The following is a 27,295-nucleotide window of genomic DNA, read 5'->3' as shown; positions in this document are numbered from 1 at the left end:
CTGTTCCTTTAATGCTATAGTTCCACACCCACCGTTCCCACATACTTATGAAAGTGTGCCTCAATTTCCGCCTTGGCTGCGTCAGATAAAAACTTTTTTGCAATAGATGAATAAAATGAATGAATGAAAGTTTTGAATGAATAAAAAAAAACATTTTAAACTTATAAAAAACATTCTTGAGGTGCAGATGATCACAGCGAGTTCAACAAATCTTTAAATCCCAGTTGCTTTGCGCACATCCTGTCTTGTTGATTTGATTATTTGATTATACACGTTACAACGGAGACATGTTCAAAAGTGGTTGTCAATCAATTTGGTGGGTAGGGAAACCGCACTCCTATGTCACGTTGAGGTGGGCCTCAAAATGGGAGGGATTTGGATCTTATTTTAACGTCTGGAAATAAACTTATTGTGTTTATATCACCCCAATATTACTGTGGACACATTATATCTACACCAAACAGCTTCCAAAAGGTGATTTTTAGCGCTGGTGACATTTAAATAGTGTGCATCCCAGACTTTTCTTAAACTCATACTATCTTTTATAAAACACTCAAAACTTTATTTGGGACCCCCTTGGAAATGAGACGTCAAATCTCAAGGGATTTATCCTTAAGAATAAAATTTGTTGCAAAACAGATGCAACTGCTGAAAAATGGCATTGTAAGTTTTTGTCTGAAAGAGAAAAAAGGTTGAAAGTATATAAAAAATGTATGAGGAAATTGAAAAAGTGTCATGTACAACACTAGTCAAGTTGAGCTTTATTGTCATTCCGCTACACATGTACATGTACAGTAAAAGGAAATGCTATGTCTCGCAGGACCACTATGCTACATGAATCAACATATTTATAAATATTATAAACATAATATTTCATGTTTATTAATATTTAATAAACATATTTATTACTATTATACATAACTAACATAGGGGGCGACGCAGTGGCGCAGTAGGTATGCTGTCGCCTCACAGCAAGGTCGCTGGTTCGAGTCTCAGCTGAATCCGTTGGCGTTTCTGTGTGGAGTTTGCATGTTCTCCCTTTATTCACGTGGATTTCCTCCGGGTGCTCCGGCTTCCCCCACAGTCCAAAGACATGTGCTATAGGTGAATTGGGAAGGCTAAATTGTCCATAGTGTATGTGTGTAAATGAGTGTGTGTAAATGTTTCCCAGAGATGAGTTGCAGCTGGAAGGGCATCCGCGTGCTGGATAAGTTGGCGGTTCATTCCACTGTTGTGACCCTGGATTAATAAAGAGACTAAGCCGAAAAGAAAATGAATTTATGATATTGACGGGAAAGATCCAAGGGAAGGAACTGATTTTGGAGTGCTATTCCACTTCAGGCAATAGTAAAGCCCACAGATATTCTTTTCTTTGTGAAAAATCCAGCGCAAATCCATTTGCCACGGGTTTAATCTGGAAATATGCAGTGCACAGTTTAATTAAAATAACTCGTTGACGTGGTTATCGCTGCTGAGTTAATAATAATTAATCCTGTAGTATAAAAACAAGCTGATTATTACATAAACGACGCAATCCTTTAAAACTAATTAAACGTTCCCCTAAAATTACTGGAACAAATTAAGTTCGTCTCAGAGAGCGCGTGGATTCTCTTTCTAGTCTGCAGCATCACGTCTGCCCTGCCGGCCCCACAGTCTGACCTCGTTGTGAAATCTCGCGAGAGACTCAACAGAAACAGAAACTGCCTCACGGGCAAACGCCATTTTGGATCCTCACCCGCTTGTCTCCTAGAGTTACTGCGCTCTTGTATTGAGCCAACATGACTTCAGTTTCTCCATAGTTCTGTTTCTGTTTAGTTTTCCCTCCCATCTCGTCTCCTAACGATGGCGTCCGGCAGTGCAGGTAGCAGGGTCTCCTGCGGGAGAGATTTGAGTTGTGTTCCTGAAGTGGCGGATACCCTCGCTGCGGTCGCCAAATTAGGGTGAGCAAAGCGAGCTGTATGCGCAGCAACTGGATGATATTTCGGTGTTATTCTTAAATGAAGTAAAGTGTGTTCAGTTTGAAGTTGGCTCGGCTAGGTCGCCGCACGTGATGCACATGAGCTGTGCTAGCTAATAGCGGCTTTTTCAGATCTACTTGTAATGCACATGGGTGTGTAGCAGTTTTGGAAAATTTAACATGGCTTTGTTTTGAAGCCTTTGCAACAACTCTAGAAAGGTTTTTAAAAAATATTTTGGCGCCGTCTAATTTTATTTAATAGATTTTGAATGAACTCATTCATTCCTATTGTACATGAAATATACATTTTTAGCACAATAATCGTGTTAGAAACATTACTGGTTGCTTTTTAATGCTGAGGGTCGTTGGAGATGCTAGCAGCAACATCTTAATAGGTTTGACCCCATTTTCTGATGGGATTGAGAAGCTTTTAATGGCTGATCACTTGACAGCTGAATACATTTAAAATCACTGTTTTATAAACAAGTAATTTGAGCTTTCTGTCTTGTAATTAAACTAAGCAGGATGTTTTTAGGTTAAAAAACTATGAAATGATTATAAATTGAAGGGACATACATACATAAATTCCAAGACCTGTCCTGTTTGATGAAATTAGAAATTTTTAGCTGATTTACTATAATAAAAGTGAATATACTCAATATCTTGCCTGCTTGTGTTAATGCATGTAATTCTGTCATACAGCTTTGATTTCCTGTGTATGCCGCTGTTCCACCCGCGGTTTCGAAGGGAAAATGAACTGGACCCTGCAAAGTCACGTCCCGGAGCCCAAACACGATCTGACCTGCTGCTGTGTGGTAGAGGTGAGATTTTATACAAACTCTTTTCTGCATCTGAATATTCACACTTAAAATGGAGTCAGTTGCGAAAAAATCTTTTTTTCATAAGGTTTTTAAGCTCTTGAAGTGGTTCTATAGTATAAATTTAAAAAGTGATATACTATAAAACCATACTGTACTTTTTAAAACCTAAGCTGCAAAACATCAGATTTTAAAACAAATGTCAAAGTTAAAGTATCAATTTCAAGTTTTAGCTTATACACAAGGTACTGAATGCTAGGGCTGGACTATTCTGGGGAAATATGCAATATGGGATGTTGTTTTGCGATAACAATATTTCTTACGATATAACATTTACCCTAAAAATGCCATTTATATTGGTTATGTTTGTAATCATTTGTTTGTTTAGTGATATTAAAATTACCAGGTAAATAGTTTATTCAGATGTAATAAATTTTAATTCAGGAAAAAAAAAACATGTCAAGGTGCAGAGCCTGTTTTAGCCTTTAAAACACTGCGAGTAAAACCCAAAGCAGATATTTTAGGAAACGGGTATCCATGCCTGCATTTCCAAGCAATTAGATTATTTTAATTCTTTATATATTGGTCTACCCTCACTTTCTGTTTCTAGACTTCAAATGGTCTAAAATGCGGCCGCCCGTATACTCATGAATAGCCAAACTCGCTCATTTTAAGGCTGGAATCAGCGGACATGTAACAACTTTAATAATAAGGTAAACACAAACAGCCTTGACCCTAAACACATGACAACCTTCATGGTACTCCACACTTGTAAACACTCGCTTCAACAGGCTTGCGTGGCTCTCACCTCTGCTCTCACTCTTCAGCACTACCAAGCCGACCAGTTACAGAGCTTGCGCTACGCGTCGTTGGGACGTGTGGTTAAATTTTTTGAGAGGTGCACAGCAGCATCGTCGACGGCCATGGCGAGGGCTATGCGTCCACATGTAGGCATGGGCCGGTATAAGATTCTGACGGTATGATAACCTTGGATAAAAATATCACGATTTGACGGTGCTGTGATTACTGCTCTAAAATAAGTTATTTTTAAATGTCTGGGTAAAAACTAAAAGCAGTAAACATGTCAGGCTATATAATTCAAATGAATTATTGACATCTGCTCTCTTCATTGGTTTCAAAAACACTGATTTCTTTACTATTTGAAATGGCATCTTTGGATATCTTTTCTGCTGTAGATACAAAACGTAAAACGTTAAGTCTTATTTACATCATTGAAACGGTATAAAAATATTTTGACGGTTTTAAAACCTTGACTGTTCTAAACCCCGGTATACCTTGCAAACTGTTATCGTCCCTTGCCTAGTAGTATAAATTTAAAACAGTCGTCATGTCAACTTTCTGCAGTAAACAAACCCCGCATAGCTTGCCCTTCATTTCTTCAAGCTCTAGAAATGAATGTGAATGGATTGGTTAATATCAGCTGTCAATCATTCAGTCAATGCTTTCTGCTTTCGGGTGACGGAGAGCTACAGTCGCGAATATGTAAAACGCTGAAGATGAAAGAATAAAAAGTATATTGACAGATTTTGTTTAGAAACCACCTAAAGTTACAAATAATGACACAGCTGATTAATGATACACACGAAGAGTGGATAACTATAACAAGTCATAGTGTTTGCCACTGAATCTACACATTTTAAGTGTTCTATTTAATCCTTCATTTGATCGTAAGGATAATTTCAAATGCAAATTTGTTAATATAAAACTTGTAGTAATGCTGCACATAATTCTTGGTGGATGAGACTACATTTTTGCTGGTGTGACCACATTTTTAGTAAGTGCACCAGTGCTACCAAGTAAAGATGTTAATTTCAAGCCCTATATTTAGATAAACAACCAATGCATAAAAGTAATTAATCGTGCATGTCTGTGATGCGCAAATGTATATACTGTTATCGAGAAAATTATAACTTAGCAATATATTGTGCAGCCTAATTGTAGACTGTACACAACTTGAATTTTGCCATTAGAAGAGTATGCTAATACTGTATGCTAACTGGCAAATTTTCATGACTTGAAGCTTTTAATTGTTTTTGCACAGATTAGTTTGTCCACAAGGAGTCAATACTGAAATGAGACATTCTTACAAACATGCATGTTCCAAACTCGGCATAGGCTTAACCGTATGCCTTCATTGGATGAGCCTTTACTATACCTATGCCTATAGGCTTTACCCCACGGAGTGACAGCTTCGAAGCTTTCTGAATGAAATGTGCTGTTCAACACCAAACAACTTCCCTGTGCGGGCATCAGTGTCCATCAGTTGTAGCATTTAAAATCCTTCAATCTGAAGGCCTCTTCAAAGTGGCCAGTTTTGAGCTCTTCATTTTGGAAGTACACTTTAATGTGGTGGCCATGATTGTGGGTTGTATATCCCATTTGGAATGCACCAACTGTGTAAACAAAAGTAACTAGAACAACAAACTATCGAAGGCTGTATTTAAATAAGTAGAAAGATGTTTTTCATTACTTTTGAAGAGAAAAGGTGCAGACGCTGGAGAAGGATGAATCTTTCTATTGCATGTGTCGAAGTATGTATTTGTGCATGCTATAAATGAATGTTGTGTTTTTTTTTGTTTGTATTTTTTATTCTGTATGTGTATATTAACATACGTGTAATTGTGTATACTAACATAGGTCTAAGACTGTTGCTTTACACCACTAAAAACTATTCAGTACCCCACACTGTGATGGCAAGTTAATTTGAAATGCAAAATGCAAGGATATTATTCATCCTGAGCCCAGAAGGATTAAAGGTAAAGTCATATTTAAAGTTCAAAAGAGAGATATAAAAAAGATCTATTAAATTTTAAGGGTCAGAAGGAAGCTGGAGAATGCTTATGAAACCCAAATCAAGACTATTTTTGCCTCTAAAACCTTTTAAGCAATCCTCAGAGGTCTAAATAAATGATTAAAGATCTTATGATAAGACCCCTTTAATGTCACTTCCTCGTTAAGTTTCTTTTGGATACATTAGATAACTGACTTGTTCTTCATTTCTTTTTCCATGATTGCCTATAATTGCATTTACAGAATTACACACACTTAGACATTGTGATTATATCTGTGTAATAATATAATGTTCATTTATTCTTCATTAGATTGGAACACTCTTATCGTGGGAAAGCTGTCACCCTGGATTGAGACTGACTCCGAGTTGACCACAGAGCGCAGGAATTCAGAAGCTGTATGTTCACACAGTTTTTTTGGGTTCTCGATTTGTTATTGCATATGTATGTATAAATGCATTATTCATCTAATCTTGAACATTAAGCACGTGTTATTAATTTATTGCAACCTACAGTGGGAATCAGAAGTAGAGAACCTACAAGTTGCCAAATTTCAACGTCACCACTTGAAGTTATTTTAACATGAGTAAAAGAGCAGATTAAAGAATAAAAGTACTTTTTGGTGTATTCTGAAATGCAGTAATTTGTTTATTTAATAAGTTTATTTAGATGAGTTTGAAAACAAACACTAAATAAACTTGGTGAACGCTTTCAGATATGTTTATCAAAAGTGGTTTATGAGTCAATCTACCAGCAATTTTTATGAGAAACTGGTTCTAGGCAAAGCAGTTCTAGGGATTGGCGATTTGGCCTAAAATAAAAAATCTTATGTAAACAAATATTTTAATGTTAACAATAATTTTAATGTAATGGAAAATGTGCCATCTGAAGGCATGTCTGGTGCAACTTTTAATCATTGTCAGTGTAGTGCAAAGTAATGCTCAAAAATGGGTACATCGTCCTACTTGACCAGAGATATAAATCAGCCTCAGCCAAATCATCAGACAATCAAAGTAAATACAAAACAAAAGTTTCCAATTTGTAGCTCCTCACTTGTAAACACTCGCTCCTATGGGCTCGCTGCTCTCCCGCCACCCACACTCTTTTTTGCTATCAAGCCGACCAATCAGAGATCCACAAGTAACTTTATTGTTGTAACAGCCGATAGAGATGGTAAAACGTTACCTCACTAACACGCCAGCAGGTCAGAGTGGCCACAGAGAGAGAGAGAGAGTTTCAGCTTTTATTTTTTCTAGCTGGGTTCCAATGTTCTTCCCTGTCAGTGAAAGACTGAAGCAGTGAATTGTACACAATTATCTGCTTTTTAAGTAGCTGGACCATTTTAATTACATTTTAGTCACAGAATTACATTTTAATCAATCTCCCTCGCCATAGTAAGCTACCGCTATATAATGCTTATGTGAATGACGTCAGTACATAATAGTTGGTTATGATTATTACTGAACCAATACCAAATTGTTTGGGTCTGCATTATGGTGCATCGATAAAAACAATTAATTTTGACACCCCTAGTGTCAGCCACAGCAAAGGGTGCGCTGAACCATATGTGTGTGCTTGACGCAGAAGTATACACAGAGCGAGCTAACGTGATTCCACACGTGGTATGGAAAGTAATCTAAAAAAATCAACCTAGAAAAACTAGATTGATTATAGGTTCTGAATGTTGATTTCGATTAATCGTCCAGCCCTAAGCAGTTTCTTGAAGCTGAAAACATTAAATTAAGGAAATGGCAGCTCATAGTCCTGTCTAAACCTGATAAAGAATCTCTGAAAAATACTTAGCGCTAAAGTCATGGATAAAAAAACCCTACAGTCACTGAACTGTGGAAGAGTAGTGATGCCAGAGAGAGACTAGTAATTCAAAGCAAGATTTTGTACACTTTATACTGATTTCTGAAATTGTAATCTGTATTTAAGATACAGTCATTGCTGTTGTTCAATTCTGATCACTGTGTGTGCTACAAATTATCTTGTAAAAAAACTGTTCTACTAGCTTGTTATTGCCACAGCTAAAATTAGTTGAAATTTTGATTGATTTTCATTATTTTTGAAATGAATATAAAAACAATCACTTGTTCGTAAACCGTTCTCTAACTTTGATTTCCACTGCAGTGTTGTATTACAAATGATTCATGCATACAATACGTTCACAGTTGGGTTTTTGATAAGGCCTTCGTTAAACACACCAAGGTGTCATTGTGACTGTAATCAAGAATCAGATGCAAACGAGGACCATTTATTGGAGATTTGCCCAACAAAGAGGAGCAGATTTGTTGTTTATTTTGATGTGATCACTCCTTCTAATGTCTTTTGTGCCCTTGCTGCAGGCACTGGTACAGGAGCTCAATTTCTGTGCTTATCTGGGGCTGCCAGCTTTCATGATCCCCCTAAGGGGTCCACACTGTGCCAACCTGGCTCGAATCCTGCTCAACCACATCCACACAGGACACCACTCTTGCATGGTAATGGCAATCTGTAGTATAGGCTGAAAACAAATATGCTCAAAGCGAACCATTATTTGTTTATGTATACACCCAGGGCCTATCATTTACACACAATCTTCATTTTGGCTGCTGACTTTTGCGTTTTTCCCCCCACTGATGGGAATTAATTTGGGGCGTGAAAAGACTGTTTATCATTTTTTGCTTGCTGTCCATCTGTTATTTGTAATAGTGTTTGGTGCATTATCCATAAAGGTCAATTGATCAGATGCATTTGTAATATTGAATTGGCTGGCATTATTGTGATTATTAATAATTATTATCAGCTGCCTGCCATTTTAAATGCCTGTCATGAATGTGCAGTGCTTATTGAGCTAGAGATTTTAGTTTTCCCAAGCATGTGGATATTGAATTTATTTATTTTTAAAATTATTGTGTTTAGAAAAGTGACAGTGAAAATTTTTTTAATAAAGGTGCAGTAGGTGATTGTCTTTAGAATGTTTGTTGTTGTGCTGGTTTCTTTCATTTTCTTTACATTCTAATAGGAAAGTTGGAACTTTAGATTAAAGTAAATAATCTAAATGTATTTTTATATTCTAGGTAAGGCATAAGACTAAAAAATGTTCGTCCAATTAATATTCAATATTGGAGATACTTTTGCATGCTAGAGGAAGAAAGACACTATGGCTTAATTATTACTAAAGTAACTTTTAGTGATTTATGAATGGGTTATATGCACAAGTGTTGTTCAACCCCTGAAATTTCCAGTGAAAGATGAAGATGTGACTATTTTCAGTTTCATAAGTTACCTTTTATAGCATCGATAATGTAGATCTTTATTCAGTTTAACAACAAAACATCAGTAAATGGCGCTATTCTGCCTAGCCTGATTTACTGAGGTGAAGTTTTATATTCACATTGGTTCATTTTTAAACAATGACACCCTGTGACGCGCTCCGTATATTTTTTAACCATGCTACTTTGAATATTCGGTCTTAAGGGCACAATCACACTATGCTATCCGAACTGTGCCCAGGCACGTTTCCCGATTTGTTTGAAAAATGTGGGTGCTCTGAATCAGGCTCAGGCACAGTTCAGTTGAGCTTTGGCGCGTTAGGCTTCTTGTGTGAGTGCAAAGCACGCCTAAGCCCGAAACTGAAAACGCAACGTCACTTTTAGGGGACTGTTTCATATAGATTTATTAATCATTCTTAATTTTAAAAGAATGCAAACTGTCGTAGTTTATTAAAGACGCAAACTCCTCGCTGCACGTCAACTACACCAAACTTGATTTATTGTGTACTGTCCTATTTTGGATTTATTAGTCCAAAATGTACCAAAGATCCATGACAATCAATCTTATACAGTTAAATCTGTCTATTATGGATTCTACAATGTCATTTATGTTTTGCACTTTACTCATAGTCCCCTAAATATTAATTCAGCTTAGATGGTAAAGAAAATATTCCTGTGCACTAAATCATCAAATTAATATGTTCTGTGATTTACACAGTAATGGGATGCTTTGGCTTAATTTGGGAACACTTGGCAAAATTAATATGCAATTTAATTCTGCATATCATTTTTTTTGTATTTGACTATGCTAGATGTTTATGATTTAATCATTATACTCTAAATCTAATGAATTAAAATGTGACATACATCTTTTATTTCCTATTGTCTAATTTACAATGTTATTACAACCATTGACCAAAATGCAGCAACACAGCGTTTATTTCAATAAGGACACATCAACTCAATTAAAATGCGAAGCCAACCGAAATGCATCATTGTGCAGGCAGAAACAAATCCATTGGGTTTTTCTCAGTTGGGTGCTCATTTATTGGTTGTAATACTGCTTTCTTAGTTGATTAGGAATAAATTAGTTCAATGTTGATTTGTTTTTAATTACACAGTTCTGGATACGAGTTCCACTGATGGCTCCTGAGGATACGCGTGAAGATCTTATTGAGAATGAGCCGTCTAAACAAATGGACGATGGCAGCAATGATGAGAAGACCTGGGCATGGTGAGAAAGCTGAAACGAACCCATTTGTTCAATTAATTATAGATATTAAACAAGTTATCTCCTTAAAACTAACCCATCGAGTGTGAATATCTGCGTTTTTCTTCTATTAGTCCACATTTTAGAATGCTGTGAGATTAAATCAGTCATCTGCATGAAGAACAAAGCAATCTTTGGCCTTTGTGCTTTAATTTCCTTTTTTTCTCTCTTCAGGTGGCACTCATTCAGAACACTCTGTGACTACAACAAGAGGATTTGCCTCGGTAAGAGCAAAAAAAATAAACTGCACACAACACAAAACGTTTTTTCATGCACCTGTTATTTTTGGCTTTTCATAAAGTAGAGATGCACCGATTGCTATTTTCTTGGCCGATTTTGATGTTTAAAAAAAATTGTGAAGTGTGAACTGCTGATTCAGATTTTTGCAGATACTGATTTTCTTTCAAAGATGTATAATTGACAATGTTCAAACCAGAATTTGCTTTTATTTATTTATATTTTATTTATATTTTATTTAACTTATTCTCTGATTTAGTTTAATCTTGTTCTGGTAAAGCATTTCCTTACAACTTCAACAATATTCTCTTTCTCCAACCACAATTTTGATTTGTCTACCAAAGTTTTTTTTTTTACTTGTGCAGCAAACATTTTAAAAATAGCTTGACAGAAAAGTAATAAAAGGGATAGTTCACCCAAATCTGACAGTTCTGTCATCATTTACTCATTCTGCACTTATTTCAAAACTGTTTGAGTTTCTTTTTACTGTTGAAAGCAAAACAAAGTATTTTGAAGAAAGCTAGAAATCGGTAACCATTGACTACCAAAATATGTCAGTGGGTACTGGTTTTTAGTTCTTTTTGTGTTCAACAGAAAAAAGAAACTAAAAGGTTTGGATTCTCTTGAAATTGAATAAGTAGTGATTTAATTTTCAGTTTTGAGTGAACGTAAATTAGATTTGAATCCTGTTAGGATTAATCTGTAGAATTCTTACCATCGATTAACGTGCAGCTGTGAGAGACTCAAAATGAGTATCACTAACAAGAAGCAGAGAAGTCAGTGTGGGCACATGGAAACAATCTGTGTATGTAAGCAGGTCAGCGCACTTTTACTTCTGCTGCTGGCCAGCTCAGAGAGGAGAGGCAACTCTGCTCCGTACCTGCACAAATGAGGGCTTCTCTGTCAGAATTTCATCATGCATGGGATCCGCTTGTAACAAGCGGTTTGTTGTGTGTGAGAGCTCAAGATTAAATGACTCGAGTAAGGAGTTGTCAGAAAAGTACTGCCTAATACTCTGAATTGTGAATTTTGGTGGAGGTAATTGTTCAGATGTAATGCTGAGCTGTTTTTGTGGTGGTTGTGGATTCTTACAGAGGGATTTGTTCAAACATAGTTTGTCAGATTGTAATTTAACTTTTTTTTTTTCTACAAAAAGCCAAAACAGACCTAACAGGAAAAATAAATGAGTCCAAAATCTCACCTTCTGACTTAAAGCCACAAATGGCAGACAATTGGGATCAGTGCACAAAAACATAACTTTTTGTAATCCTTAGAAAGTCTCACTATTTTGTAAACTCAAGACATGATGAGATTGCTTACACAAGATGTTGTATCAGACACATGAGACTCGTGAACATTTACTCAAAGGAGAGGACCCTCAAAATATGTCAATATTGCAACAGAAACCAAACTGTTAACGTACTCGTGGAACACTTTATTTCTAATGTTATCAGACAACAATCTGCAGAGACTTTAAATTAAGTATTTTTTAATCCCCAAATGTGTGTGTGTGTATATGTGTATATATTTATATATGTATAAGCATATGTATGTAGGTATATATATATATGTATATTTTTCATTGGTATTACCTCCTAAAATCACACGAACGCGCACAATAAAGATGACTGAGACCCACTAGATCATGTCATTCCCCAGTTAGAAAACTTTACAGTACTTTATAACACCACAATTCCCAACGAAAAAAATTTATTCTATCTGGCACGTTTTCAGTTTTGTTGCAAGCAAAACTTATTTTGTTCATGCAAGCATCGCTGGACTCTCTCATGCGCTTTGTCCTAAAGCAACTACTGTATGCTTAGAGCTTGGCCGGCGGGATGCTGGAATTATACTTATTACTAAGCCCTACTTGCATGCTTTTTCAGACCAAATATTTAGAGTAGCATGGTAAACAATATAGAGAGCGCATCACAGGCTGTCATTATTCAAAAATTAACCAATGTGAATATAAAACCAACTTCACCTCAGTAAAGCAGACTAGTTGGAATAGTGCTATTTACTGTTTTGTTGTTAAACTAAATAAAAATCTACATTATCGATGTTATAAAAGGTCCCTTATGAAATTGAAAATTGTCACATCAATCTTTCGCCGAAAGATTTCAGTGGCTGACCAACACTTCTGTCCATGTAACCCATTCGTAAAACACTAAGTCACTTTGCGTGACTGAAATTGTTTTAAAACGTAACATTACCTGTCTAAAAGAAACACTTCAGCCATGGTGTCACCCTTTCTCCAGCGTGCAAAAGTAACTCCAATATCGATTCAGGATTTGTTTTTACAGCTGTCGCGTTTGTTCACATGTTTGCGCAAATGGCAAACTGTGTAAACGAGTGCGCAGTTGTGCAAATCTACATTTATTGACACAGTTTGGGCTACATATCAGAATTATGGGAATTATCGGCTCTACAATTTTTAATTGGACGAATATGTTTTAGTTTTATGCCTTACCCAGAATATAAAAATACAAATAAATACATTTAGATCATTTACTTTAATCATTACTATTTTCAACCAGCTCAACAAAAAATGTTTCTGAAGACAATCACCTACTGCACCTTTAACTCTTAATGTAATAAATCTACTGGGGTAATATGGTGACAGCTATTAGTTAATATACTTCACAATATTCACCTGTTAAGCAGTGAATATGAACTGTTTTATTTACTTCTCTGCACAGCAATTGAGATTGGAGCAGACCTGCCATCTGACACATTAATCGACAAGTGGCTTGGAGAGCCAATCAAAGCAGCCATTCTCCCTACCAGCATATTTCTAACCAATAAAAAAGGTTTTCCAGTCCTTTCAAAAGCCCACCAGCGAATCATCTTCCGTCTCTTCAAGGTAAAGGTTTCCAGTATCATGTCACTTTTCTTCTGTTCACCATGCCTATCTAACAGTCTGGTGTCTCTACAGCTGGAGGCTCAGTTCATTTTCACAGGGCAGAACCGCCACAGCGAGAAGGACTTGCGCTCATATCTGCAGTATCTAGAGTACCTCAATCAAAACCGTCCAGCACCTAATGCCTACGAGCTCTTCGCCAAAGGCTATGAAGATTACCTACAGTCACCACTGCAGGTCTGGCTGTCTGTCAGGATACAAGCATCTGTTCATTTTTCACAATATTGATTCAGTTGCACTTGTACTAATGGGATTTCTTATTGTTTTATCAGCCTTTAATGGACAATTTGGAGTCACAGACGTATGAAGTGTTCGAGAAGGATCCTATCAAATATTCTCAGTACCAGCAGGTGAGTTCAAAGGACTTCCTAATGGAAAGAAACACTCAAACAATTGTTTTCATTGTGCTTTTGATTAAGCAGATAAATTAATAATTAGTTAGAAAACTTGTACAAAATCACAGAATCCAACTTAAAAATAGAATTGGCTGTATAGCACGAATTGCAGTGTTGTATAGCTGTGGTTTTAAGTAGAAATTTTGTCAACTGATGCAGTTTTATATATCATGCATACTGAACCATGTGTAGCAGTTGTATTGTGTTCAGTGTATAATATCTAAATGATGGGGTTCCTATGGGTCATGGTTTCTCAAATATCATGGAATTTTTAATTATTAAAGGGGTGGTCCAGAATGTAATTTTAAGGCTTGGTTGTGTTTATAAGATGCAAAGCAATGTGTGCTTATGTTTCACTTGAAGGAAATCGCGTAATTTTTTCATATATCTCACTTTGATTATACACAGCTACTCAGCTAACATGAAAACGACTGTCATATTTCCTAGTTCCTCTAAAAGGCCCGCCCTTAAGTGACTCTGATTGGTCATCGACATAATGTGCTGCTATTGGCGGATCGGCTCCACGTCACGCCCGTAAAAGCACACGCTTTTCTGCTGTGTAAACATGCAGTCAACCTCGCGCCCGCTCTCTAAAATAACATCTGACAAGTGTCTGTAACTAACGAGTGAAAAAGGGGTGCGGCTCCTTTAACAGCGTCTGTGTGTGCGTCTATGTGTGTGTGTGTGTGGTGTGAACTTTCTGTAACAAGCGCTTTTCTCTGATGCTCGGATTAAGTTATTTTCTGTAATATATCGTGACAGAAGAATAAAGCACAAGATGTGAGATGCTACCTGTTGAGCCTTGGTTTATTATTCTGCTGCGACCACTAGTCAGGTAAGCTAATCTGTGTTTTTTTAACTCTATGCGTTATGACGTCTTTCACGAGTATCCGGAATATGCAGGTGTAAGTAATATAAATCATCCACATATCTTTTGCGACTTCATTATCTGAGATGTGAAACACATGAAAAAGCCAAGACAATCAGTGCAGTCGCGCGCACACATAAGAGATCGTGCTGGTGGAGTGAGTGTGTGTTTACAGGAGTTTGGCTGATAAATGTGAGTTTGTAGCTAAATCGTTTGCCCGCAAAGCAGCATTTCGCATTGTTTACATCATTGCTACAGCATACAGTTAACGCTAGACACTGTACATGTCATGATCAATTTTAAAAAATAAAAACACTTACTTGTAGATCACAACTTCTGCTTTGAGGAGATTTTAGCCGAATCCAGCACTGAACTGGGAGAGATTCTGGAGCTGTTTTGTCAAATCATGCTTGCTGAGTATTTTATAATTCTCTGGAAGTTAATTAATATTGAACTAAAGGCACTTCTGTCTTTGTGTTGTGTCCTTTGGAAGCCCAAATACAGAAACAGACGAAGCTCTGTGGAAACAGCTGTGTTTAGATGCATTTTTAGCTTCATCTCTGCTATAACGTTACAGCACCTCTAGCCACGGCCCTTACCTGCATGCGCAGTGTGGGATGCGCAGTAAACGAACTTGTGATGTCACAGGGGGCGGAAGTGTTTTTTTGTAGTCCCCAAAATTCGTTCATTGTAGGCTTTGCTAAGCTAACTCTGTAAAAACCAAGGTCTCCCTTAGCATTGAACTTAGAACTTTTTACATTCAGAGATGCTGTTTATTTTCACACAGCTACATTACACATCAACTAAAGTTTAAAATATGAGATCGTAGTGGACCACCCCTTTAATTGTTGGTTATTTTAATACATCAGCACATACAAATACAGTCTCGGCTATAGAGTAGGAAAAATGGAAAATATACGAACTAGTAAACAGGATAATACAGTCAGTCTAGGAGCTAAAATCTACACCATAGAATATAAAATCAGGAGAAATTATAAATGTAATGCTAAAAAGGGGTCCATATCAGCTAAAAGTCATCTGACTTTAGATGTATGTCATAGGTGAGTTTCTTGAGTTGAAATGGCGTACATACTTGAGACAGCCACATTTTAAAGGAGTCTACCTGAGGAGATGACCACAATACACTATTAATATTAAAAACAAGTGTTTGGTGGGGGAGTTCAACACATTCTCTACTCCACCATATGACAATTAAAATTCCAGAGAAAAACTAAATTTTATCTTAGCGAGTCCTTGTAGAAAATGATGTATTTTCCTACAAAAATAAATGATTTTGCCACAATACCAGAAACAGTGAAGGAATGTTCCTTTGCATTTATTACAGTTAAAACAAATATCAGAGGACTTTCTGTAAGTCCTTTTCAAATTAAAGGGTGTAAGATAAACTCTGTTAATGAATTTATAGTTGAGTTCATGAACCCTCTATAAAGTACATTTAGAAAACAAATTGTTACATATTATTTCAGACCAATCTGTATCTTCAATTTTGTGACCTAAATTTTTTCCCCCTACACCCTTCATACTCTGAAAGGGAGAAGTACATGAGCTAGACAGAGCTTTGTATATTTTGGATATTAGTCTTTTAAAAACTTTTACTTTTAAAAACTATTCGTTACAATTTGCTTTATGACTGCAAGTTCAAATCTCAGTTCACCCTTATTGGACAAAGATTTAATGAAATGACGCTGCTGAAAGTATTTTAAAAAATTGCATTGTGGTATATTATATTGGTTGGAAAAATTTTCAGAATGATTTAATATCATGGAATTTTAAAAGGTCATTGAATATCAGGGACTTTTGTTTGTCAATTAAAATTTTAGGTTAGATTCGTCAAAATGTAGTTTTTCTGTACAGTATGTTTTTTTATTAAACAGTTTTATACCTTTTGCTAAATTGTCATGTTCTTTTCCTACCTGTCAACTGGCAGTCACCTGGCCATACCTGTTAACTAAGGCAAATATCCCATTGATCTAACAAAAACTGTCATCTTATAAAAAGTATTCAACAACCTATCAAATTAAAGTAATTTTGATTTAACATCTAGTGTTGTTGTTTTTTTATTATTAAATAAATGCAGCCATTGTGAGAATGAGGTTTCTTTTTGAGACATAAAAAACAGGCTTAACTAAAACTTGTGAATGAATTGTAGTGTCACATTACATCTCATTTAAGCAAAAAAAAAAAGGCATCACTTGAGAAAATTAACATATTCTGTTGTATCCATTATGTTATTTTCATTAATTGCAGTGAATTGTCTTTCCTGTCAGGCCGTATATAGATGTCTGCTAGACAGAGTTCCTGAAGAACAGATGGAAACCAATGTGCAGTAAGTGACTTCACACTCTTCCAGGTGTCTCATTGTCAGATATTAATGAATGAGGCAGATAGGCTGCTTGCATGGCAGACAGTGTCAACACTAAGTTTGTTTTTTACCATTATTTTCAGGGTTTTGATGGTACTTGGTGCAGGTCGAGGTCCTCTGGTAAATGCCTCACTTCGTGCAGCAAAACAAGCTAAGAGGAAGCTGCGCGTATACGCTGTTGAGAAAAACCCTAATGCTGTAGTCACGTAAGTAACTTTAGGATGAAATTTATTAAAATTCCTTACTCATTTTCAAGGATGTCCCGATCCGATATTGATATCGGAAATAGGTCCGATATCAGTCCAATTGAACTATATTGGACTGCGTTAAAAATCTCAGATGTAAGCAGTCTGATTCGCTCTAAACTCTGCTTGCTAGCAAAGTCTCTTTAAGATTTAACATACTCTTCACACTAAGTTATGGTGTTTTACAATAGAAATCTGATGTGACAGTAGCACACGCTGACGCGATCAACAAAGGCACAATTCTAAAGTTACTGGTTTATTTACTTCACATCAAGCAATCTTTACATTGTTTTGTATACGCTGCTAAACAATGCAAGACACCGAATGGCGACGTAGCGCACATAGTGCGAGCCTCAATTCGGTCATGACATGTCGTTGTGCATCCAGTGTGATACCTAATTCATCACCAGCGCTTCCCACACATAAGACTTTATCTCAGCGGCCGATTTCTAAATCGCCTAACATGTCCCGGATTCTGCTTTCGTTTTCTATAGCTGTGTTTTTGCATTACTTTGTATGCAAACTTTGGCCGGTCCATCTCAATCTCTCAGCAGCACCAAGACTAGAGAGGGAGGGAGGGAGGGAGGGAGCAGGGAGCAGCATGTATAGAAGTGAAATAGTGGATTTCTTATTTTTTAGTTCATTTTTTTCCTTGAACACACTGAATAGAAACAGTGTCATGTAAAAGGTGTTAAATGCTAAACATCTTTGTTGTTTAATTATCTGTTAAATAAGAATAAGAAATCATTCTGTTGCTGAGGGCCATTACAGTTTAAAATAAAGAATGGTATTACTTTTTGGGCAGAAGGAAAATTTAATTAGAGGCATTCCCATGTTTACCTCTTCTTTAAAAAGCCCAGAAAGAGAAAGTGCTTTGATAAACAGTGTCAGCTTTGCACATGAGTTTGCAGTTCTGTCTCTACTCACATTGTAGTACTTTTGCCATGTGGGCAGTAGGGTGGAATCTGTGCAATATATTATGCAAATAAAATGACTTTTGTTCTCAGTTTGATCCAGCCGTTCACACATTCCACTCAACGAAATGGGTAAAAAAAGTATTAATGATATATGCTGATATTGGATTTGTAACGGTTCGTACTGAAGGCTGCAATATCGGTATCGTATCGGAAGCTATAATGTTGTATCGAGACATTTCTACTCATTATGCTATGAATTTATACATTTAGGCTATATTGTGTATATACTAGGGCTGCATGATATTATAAAAATTGCAATTTTTTTTTTGTGATATATATTGTGATATGAATATTATTTCACCAAATAAATTGAATGGTTTTATTTGGAAAGATTTTATTCATTTAGAGAGATTGTGATGATAAGATATTGTTTCTATGCTGTGCGTTTGCATAAATGATGATAAATTAAAAGCGTATATAAATACAACAGAGCAAAGATAAAAGTGAAATTTCAGCGCTTCATGGTTTTCTGGAGAGTCTTACCGTATTCAGGTACAGAAATTAAACAATCAAATATAAACTAACATGTTCGTCATTGTAAAAATTATATAAAAATAAAAAGATTTAATTATGTCTTTTAATTTTTAATAAATATTCTAATCCTGCAATATGACTATTGGGGATGCACTCATTATTATATCGATGCTCAAACAATATATTGTGCAGCCTTAGTATCAAGTCTTGACATTAACTTTTATTGATCACCAGCCACTGTGGCTAGTAGTTTTCCAATGTTACCAGCCACTTGCCGTTTTCAACAGCCACAATCTTGTTGTTTGGAAAATATAATTTATATGCATAAATATGACTTTGGCATGCTAAAATTGGCATGCTTTTTTGTGTGTTGTGTATGAGCTTGCTCAATGAGCATGAGCAAATGGGCTTTGGTTCCATAGTGTCACATTGCAATTTGTTTTATTTCACATGACTTTTCAGGGCTCAACACTCAGAATTCACCTTTTTTCTGACCACACCAAACTAATTATTACCTTGCCACAAATTTTAAATAATATGTCAAAACAAGCAAAATATAGCTGTATACATATACTTAATTTAACAAAAATTTTTGTTTAAAAAACAATTGACATTTGAAAAAATTATTCTCATGTATCTAAAATTGCACAGTAATCTGTCCTGGCTTAAGTTCCCAGTTCCTTGTGCAATGATGAAAGGATTATCGCGCAAACATGTTTAACGTTAGGCCTATTAATAATCTGTTCAAAAAAATAGTTAAAGCGTAAGCTGCAACAGCTGCTGCTTATAAAGAATCTAAAGCTCTCGAAAGTAGCAGGATTGTGGGTGCACGAGCATAAATCTTTTTTCTAGTCTATTTCAAAGAGAACCAATCGCACCAGTTACGTTTCCAGGGACGGTTGCTTCGCGCAAGGAGAGTGTGCACATTTAAATAGTCGCGCATATCACATCAGCTAAAGACGAATACCCTCATCATTGATTGAGGATCGCCTGTGTCTCGCGGTGCGCGTGATCCTCTCATTTGTTGCGCAAACAGTTATTTTTGTCAGTCATGCTGCTTCTCAATTCTAAGATCCCACCATTCTAAGCATTTGTTATTTTCATCCAGTCGTCATTTCTAAAATGACAGTAGATTTATTTAATATTTATGAAATAATAGTTTAAGTTTTAACTTTCTTTGCTATGTATTTCTCCTTTATCTTCCTCAGACTGGAGAACTGGAAGTTTGAGGAGTGGGGTGATCAGGTGACTGTTGTGTCATGTGACATGAGGGAGTGGACGTCTCCAGAGAAAGCAGATATCATCGTCAGTGAGCTTTTAGGGTCATTCGGGGACAATGAGCTTTCACCGGAATGTCTCGACGGAGCGCAGCACTTTCTTAAAGGTCTAAGATAACATCAGCTTTCTTTTATTAAGTATTTTCTTTGAGTTTTACCTCTCTGGGTCGATTCATAAACATTTGTTTTCTCGTAGATGATGGAGTGAGCATTCCCTGCTCTTACACATCTTTCTTGGCTCCTCTGTCCTCATCTAAACTATATAATGAAGTACGAGGCTGTCGGGAACGAGACAAAGACCCAGAGTGCCATTTTGAGACACCATATGTTGTCAGATTACACAATTTCCACCAACTTGCAGACCCACAGGCCTGCTTCACCTTTGTTCACCCCACCACAGGTACTAGATCACAAAAAGACGGACACGCAGATTTCACCATAATCTCTTTGAATGAAGCTATTAACTCTTGGTCTTTTACACTCTGCAGATATGAATAATAACCGGTATCAATGTCTGCGATTCCCCGTTGGATGTAATTCAGTGCTTCACGGTTTCGCTGGGTACTTCGAGGCCACGCTGTATAAAGAAGTCACACTCAGTAAGTCTCATGTGTTGCATCACACAATGCCAATTTAATGCCTCTTTCAATGTCTAAGGCTTTCATTGTTCATTCAATGTCTCAAAACAGAGATTTTTGGGTATTTGCTGTAATAATGGCTGCAAATTGGCACGGTTATTGAGAGTGGGCAATTGAGAATTATTGCCTTATTAACTTGATCGCTATTAAAATCTAATTTACATGAGAATGGCAATTACATTTACATTCAAATGGTGATTAATCTGCAGACTGCATCTAACTGTAGCTATAAAGTGTTTAAATGATCTTTATTAAGTCTGATTTACTGAACTGAAGTGTTGTTGGTGCGCTTGTTACTGTGTGTGACACTTTAAACAATTAAATAAGTCTTTCTTGATGATTGCAGGTATAAAACCTGAAACACACTCTCCTGGGATGTTCTCCTGGTTCCCCATCCTATTCCCCTTGAAAGTAAGTCAAGAAAGTAGGGAATTTATTATTGTGGTTCAAAAATAACCACAAAAAACACAAGTGTATGAATGTGTAGTGATAGTATAAAAATAGTTATGACTAGTTGACAAAAGTACAATTTTTACACACATTATAATTATACATTTTAGTTCTTCTCACTCAGCAGAAAACTGAGCAGTATTTAGAAAATGAATAAAATATATATCTATAAAAGAAACAACTACAAAGAACATTTGTGATCAATTTCAAGCCTAAACACTTTACAATAAAGTTTCGTTAGGGTTTCATTAGTTTTTTTATTTACTAACATGAACTAATAATGAGTAATACTTAGCTTTTATTGATCATAATTAATATGTATTAATACATTAATAAAATACAAATGCATGCTTGTTAACATTAGTTAATGCACTGTAAGTTAACATGAACTAACATCGAACAATTTTCTCAAATAACTAGGCCACATGGAATCTGCACACAAAATTCTGCAGATTTCTACTTGTGTAAATGTGTGTAAATTTATAATCTGTTTTAAAATGAATTTCAGTAATAATATTGACTAATATGAAATTGTTTATTTGATTTATTTACAATATAGTTTGTAAAGTAATATTTGTGTCTTTTAGTAGATTTATTATTTGACTGACTTGATTTGTTTACCAAATAAGTGGATCTAATTGAATTTGCATTGTAAATATTAAATAAAAGTTAAAAAGATATTATTTTTTTATTATTTTTATTTTTTTTGTTTTTTTTTTTGTTATGATACTCCTAAAATCATTCTACATAAATCCACAGGTATTTTACAAAATAATCTGCAGAAATAGATAAAAATATCTGCTGATTCTGTCTGTCCCTACTAATAATTAACATAAACAAATACTGTAATACATGTTACTTAGCTTGAACAGCATTTATTAATCATATTTCAACAATAATGCATTAATAAAAAAAATCTGTGCTAGTTAACATTAATGAGTTAACATGAACTAACAATGAAAAACTGTAGTTTTATTAACTAAAGTTAACATGCACAAATAAATACTATAGTGTATTGTTTAGTGTTCATTCATGTTATTAAATACATTAACTGTGTGCCGTGTTGTAAAGTGATTTTATGTTCTGTACAAATACCCGTTTCTTTCAATATGCTTACCATTTTTACGACAAAACTGGTTAATTGTTGTAAATATTTGATTAAAAAGATAATATTTGAATAATGAAGTGAAACCCTTAATATTAAGAAATGTTTTAGCACCATTTCAGGATTAGGATGATTTCTAAAACTCATGTGGCACAGAAGGTAACATTTTGAAATGTAATACTTTGGTTAAAAAAAAGGTGTTACTTACAAAAAACCTCTCCAACATGGATGCATTTCATTAATCAGCCTGCCTTTTTAGAATGATTTCTCATTGTGCACTATGCACAAAAAATGGCTGCTTGTTCAAATGATTTAATTAAAATGAGTTGAAACTAGGGCTGCATGATTTGGAGAAAAAATCTAATTTCCATTTTTATCTGATCTATTGCAGTTTGCGATTTAAAATGCAATTTATTCTATATTCTATTATTTTATAGATTTGTAAAAGAGCTACAGGTTTAATGTGGTGGTTTTAACAGCACAAAAGAAAGACCAAGCATAATCACAAAGTACACTACACTGTGCTACTGTTGTTTTAAAACCATTTTTTCAATAAAGTTGTTTTTGCTATGCCTATGATCGGTCATTGTTTCCTGCTCTTAACAGAAAGTGCTCTAACGATTAATGCAGCTCTGGCGTTATTCACCAACGAGTGACGTGGATAAACATTCGAAAATTGCACCTTTTCAAATAGTGATTTTGGTTTAAAAAAATTAATTGTGCAGGCCTAACATTAGTTGAAACAACACAATTCTTAAATTTTTTGGGGGTACAGCTCAATTGTTTCATGTTCAATCCACTTAAATGTGAAAAGTTAATTTAATTGACTTGTCTTTGTATACACGCAAAATCTTTACAGTGTAGTTCACTTCCTTAGCAGTCAGCTTCCCTTTATACCTGGCTTTTGTCTAACAATTCCATCCTGCTCATTGTATTATCAACGCCGCACTGTTCTCCCTTTTGCACTTTGTTGTGAAACTCCACAGTAGAAAAGTGTGTCATGGACATAAATACAAGTTAGCACTTTGGGTTTTAAAAGCAGTGTCTGCTAAGCACTGTGAAAGCGTGACAGTTTATCAGCTCCGCAGTTAATGCGCTGAAGTGAACAGTCATGTCGAGAGTGTAATCCTAACACCTTTTTTTTTCTCTTTCCTCATGCAGCAGCCGATCCCGCTGTCCTGTGGCGATAACGTATGTGTACGCTTTTGGAGGTGTAACAATGGAAAGAAGGTCTGGTATGAATGGGCTGTGACCGAGCCTGTATGCTCCGCCATTCACAACCCCGCCGGGCGCTCTTACACTATTGGCCTGTAGCAACACACACACACACAAACATGCTGAAGTCTGCTCTCGAACACGGCCTACTCCCACATCTTTTTTTTTTTTTTTTTTTTTTTAATAAACATCGGGTTAAAATATCTTGTTGCAAGGGTAAAACTACACTCAAGGAGATCATTCTCAATGACAGCCATGTGTGTATGTAATGTTTATAAGGAAGGAAACTAAAACTGCACTTATGAGGTATCCTTTAAAAGCAATGCGCAATGTCCTGGTGCTCTTTCTTAGTTCAGACTCCTCTGATGTTTAACAACAACTACAAATAAAATGAAGCCTTTTGACTCCTATTAATAGCTAAAAAGTGTAAGTTTTTTGAGGACTATTATTTTCTAGAACTGATTCATGTGAGTCTGGCGGTCTATATTGTCTTCGTGCGTTATATACCAGCCTTATTGTGCCCACCTGTGCCCTGCAATGCCCCACGGTTAGGAAAACCATAGTATTATGTCCCTAGTCAGGCCATGTTAGGAAACATATTCCATACTTTTATACGGTTTTGTTTTTGTTTTCCTGATGATAATGTATTGTCATACAACACGAGTAAAAAAAAGATACAAAACTTTGATCTTTCTGGTTGTATTTTATTGTCCCGCCTCAAACTCACAGCATTAATGGATGATTTTAATAATTAAAAAGCAGTTTTCATAGCTCTGGATTAAAGGAAACTACCAGATTTGTATTATTCCAGTAAAGTTTGTGTATCTGTACTGTTCGATATCTGCACTGAAAAACAGTATACACGTACAATATAAACGTACGTGTCAGTGGGGTCTTATAATGTCTTACATTTCAAAAGCAAAATTTTAGGCCTTAAAAAGTGTTAAATTCACTGAAATTTTGTGTTGTAGGTCTTTGAACATTCAAAACAGATCTTGACAGTCATTTTATTTATATTTTTTTTGCAGCAAATTGTCGAAATTAAATTTTCTAATTAGGGAAAGAAACCTAAAAAAACAGTTACACAATTCCTCATGATAATAACAGAGCAATATTTCCCTTTACATGATCTTCCATTTATTGAAAAAATGTACAGATGTAAGGTTTAAATCATGTCCATAAGAAATACATTTTTAACAATGATGAACTTTGTCCTTTTTTAAAATAAATTTTATTTATTTTTTTAAGTATATACAACTAGTTTTCTTGTTTTGACACATTAAATATATGGCTAAGAAACAACTCAAACTTTTTGCTGTTGTGGCAAGCAAAAAAACAAAAACTTCTTTAAAAAATCATCTTTAGTTTAGTTTAGTTTCCTGAACTCTAAAATTTCATTCATGATGATGTAAAAAAAAAGTCTTTAAGTCTTAAAGTTTACTTGAAAAAAAATCTGCAGAAATGCTTTTTTTGCAGTATGATCAGAATGTACAGTAAAAACTATTTTTAGTGTTTGATCATTTATTTATACCTTTTTATGTTAAATTAAGTAAAAGGTAACAGATTGGTAAGTTTGTTTTTCAAACGTTTAACTGTTGCTAATAACTCCTTGGCATTCATTTGGAGAACATAAACCCTTTTGTTGTCTTAATGTTTTTTTAAATGTATATTTAAACCTGCTTAATGTAATTATCTACTGTAAATCACATTAAAAAGTATAAATACACATATTTGTAACTTTTTACAATTAGCTTGTCAGTTTGCCTTGTAAATTGTCTCTCATTTTAGGCATTTATTATTTTTATACACAGTATGCATGATAATTAATCGTGTAGCAATAATCTAATATCTAATCTGAGCTATTGTGGGGGATCCACAACAAATCTGCAGTATTTACGTGCTCATTGTATTTCCTGAATAAATTAGCCAACATTTGCATAAACAAATTGTATCTACAAATAATATCACACCCATTAGCTTGGATTTATTTAACAGAAGGGTATCATTTGTAGCTAAACTGAAGGAGCCATCAGCTCTGGCTTTGTTTTTGTTCACTCGTGAACTGTCATTAAAGGAGCACAGTTTGTGAACAAGGGAGATTCTCCAAGTGTGTCAGCCAAGACATCTGAACCCATTTACTAGCGTTATGGTGGGAATAGTCACAAATAGCTGTTCAAGCACCATTGATTGTGATCCTTTGGAACACACTTTAGAAAGTAAAAGCTTTATCTAGTTTAATTAGACTATTTGAGTGTGTTTTGAGCCCACATCTCCCAATTTAATTTAGACTTTACAATCCATTACAACATTGGTTATCATTTTAAATAGGACTGTAACCCTTATAGACGTTCCCTTCAGTAATTTAAACTTTATTCAAGACATTCAAAACAATTATTTTATAGTGACGTTGCTTTGTTTATTATATTAATAAAGCGTTAAAAATACGGTTTTTCATGCATTTGGCAACTTTAATTTCTGGGCTTTTTGGCTTTTCATAAAGTTTTTTTTTTTTGTTTAATAGAAAAGAAAATGTCCAGAGTAAGTTGTTTCTTTTATTACACTTATCAATGTATAATGATTGCAATTACAATACATATTTTTAAAAGCTGTTTTCTAAACATAAACTTTTTCCTCTTGAACGTAAATGTCCACTTCAGCAAGTTAAATTCATACTCTGAAGGTTTTTAAAAGCATATGTTCAGTGTCAGGGATATTTTGCCGATTTTGTTTACCAATTCATTGAATAAAATATTTTTTATTGAATAAAAAATATTTAATTTTACATTTAATTTTTATATTTATTTAATTTTATATTTAATTTTAAATTATTTTGAGTGATAATAAAATGCTCTCTGTAACAACCTTTCAAAACCAAGAATTTTTGCCATTTTTGGCTAAAGCAGGGGTGCCCAAGCTCGGTCCTGGAGGGCCGGTGTCCTGCATATTTTAGTTTCAACCCCAATTAAACACACCTGAACCAGCCAATCAAGCTCTCTCTAGAAACTTCCTGGCAGGTGTGTTGAAGAAAGTTGAAACTAAACTATGCAGGACACCGACCCTCCAGGACCGAGTTTGGGCACCCCTGTGCTAAAGTGTACGCAAATTAGCACATATTTATTAAAATAGTTAGTCATTTGCATAATATAATATTTAAAGATAATCTAGATTTATATTCTATCAGCCAGGGAAGTGTGATGATAACTAATAATTCTTTTCTTTTTTTACCATATTCACCTGCAATGCCCTAACAGGCGGCGGGGATGCGAGGTGGGGCTTTACTGTTTACCGATATTAAACATGAATTCCGATCGATAAAATGATGAGAGGGGATCAGAGGAGGCCATGCTGGAGCGCTTACTCTGGTCCCCCGGGCTTTGCGAGTGTTGGTGAAATTCGAAATTGAACCAAAACAAACTGTTACAATTGGCTTAAAATTAGCAATGAAAATTCAGGAATTGCAACCAGCAGCACCTGAAAAGTAAAAAAAAAAATGGTGAGAGGTCCAAATAAGTTTGGTTAATTTTTAATAGGTAAAAGATATAAATGTAAAATAAACAAAAGTACTTTGTCACACAAACTACTGGGCATTTTTGGCAAATTTAGGATTGTCGCATTGTAAATATTGTTTGGACATTTAGCTACATTATTGTTATAAACATTCAGCATTTTCAAAACGCACACATTCAAGAAGCTAATTTTGTGTTTCTTATTTCTTTGGAAAGGCATTTACAATGAAAAGCACGACACAAATAAATTACACTGTAACTATGGGGAAAGGCATATTGATTTGCAAGGCTGAGAAGCTTTGTTTTCTGGCCAAAGAGCTCATTTGGTCACCTGGCCTTTAGCAAACATAATTCTGGCTCTTTGAAATGCTGAAAACATTGTGCTCTCCTTGCCTCCATTTCATTTGTATGTGTGATGTGTATATTATGTGTATGTCGCCTCACAGCAGGAAGGTCGCTAGTTCGAGCCTCGGCTGGGTCAGTTGGCGTTTCT

The 27,295-nt window shown here is 35.3% G+C and overlaps 1 protein-coding gene across 2 annotated transcripts; it reads left to right on the top strand.

Moving 5' to 3' along the window:
- Nucleotides 1–1,831: 1,831 nt before the first annotated feature.
- Nucleotides 1,832–23,972, top strand: prmt5 (protein arginine methyltransferase 5). 2 transcript variants are annotated; one of them, NM_001007183.2, is given in 16 exon segments: nucleotides 1,839–1,940; nucleotides 2,660–2,778; nucleotides 5,898–5,983; nucleotides 7,934–8,068; nucleotides 9,964–10,076; nucleotides 10,287–10,336; nucleotides 13,049–13,212; nucleotides 13,285–13,446; nucleotides 13,542–13,619; nucleotides 16,821–16,879; nucleotides 16,999–17,121; nucleotides 19,820–19,995; nucleotides 20,085–20,288; nucleotides 20,377–20,487; nucleotides 20,873–20,937; nucleotides 23,243–23,972. In NM_001007183.2, coding segments are annotated over 16 exon segments (1,896 nt in total). In that variant the 5' UTR covers nucleotides 1,839–1,842; the 3' UTR covers nucleotides 23,396–23,972.
- Nucleotides 23,973–27,295: the final 3,323 nt, after the last annotated feature.

This window comes from Danio rerio, chromosome 2 (genome assembly GCF_052040795.2).
Source record: "Danio rerio strain M-AB ecotype USA chromosome 2, GRCz13ab, whole genome shotgun sequence".
Lineage (NCBI taxonomy): Eukaryota > Metazoa > Chordata > Actinopteri > Cypriniformes > Danionidae > Danio > Danio rerio.
This window is presented reverse-complemented; position numbering and strand designations above follow the sequence as displayed.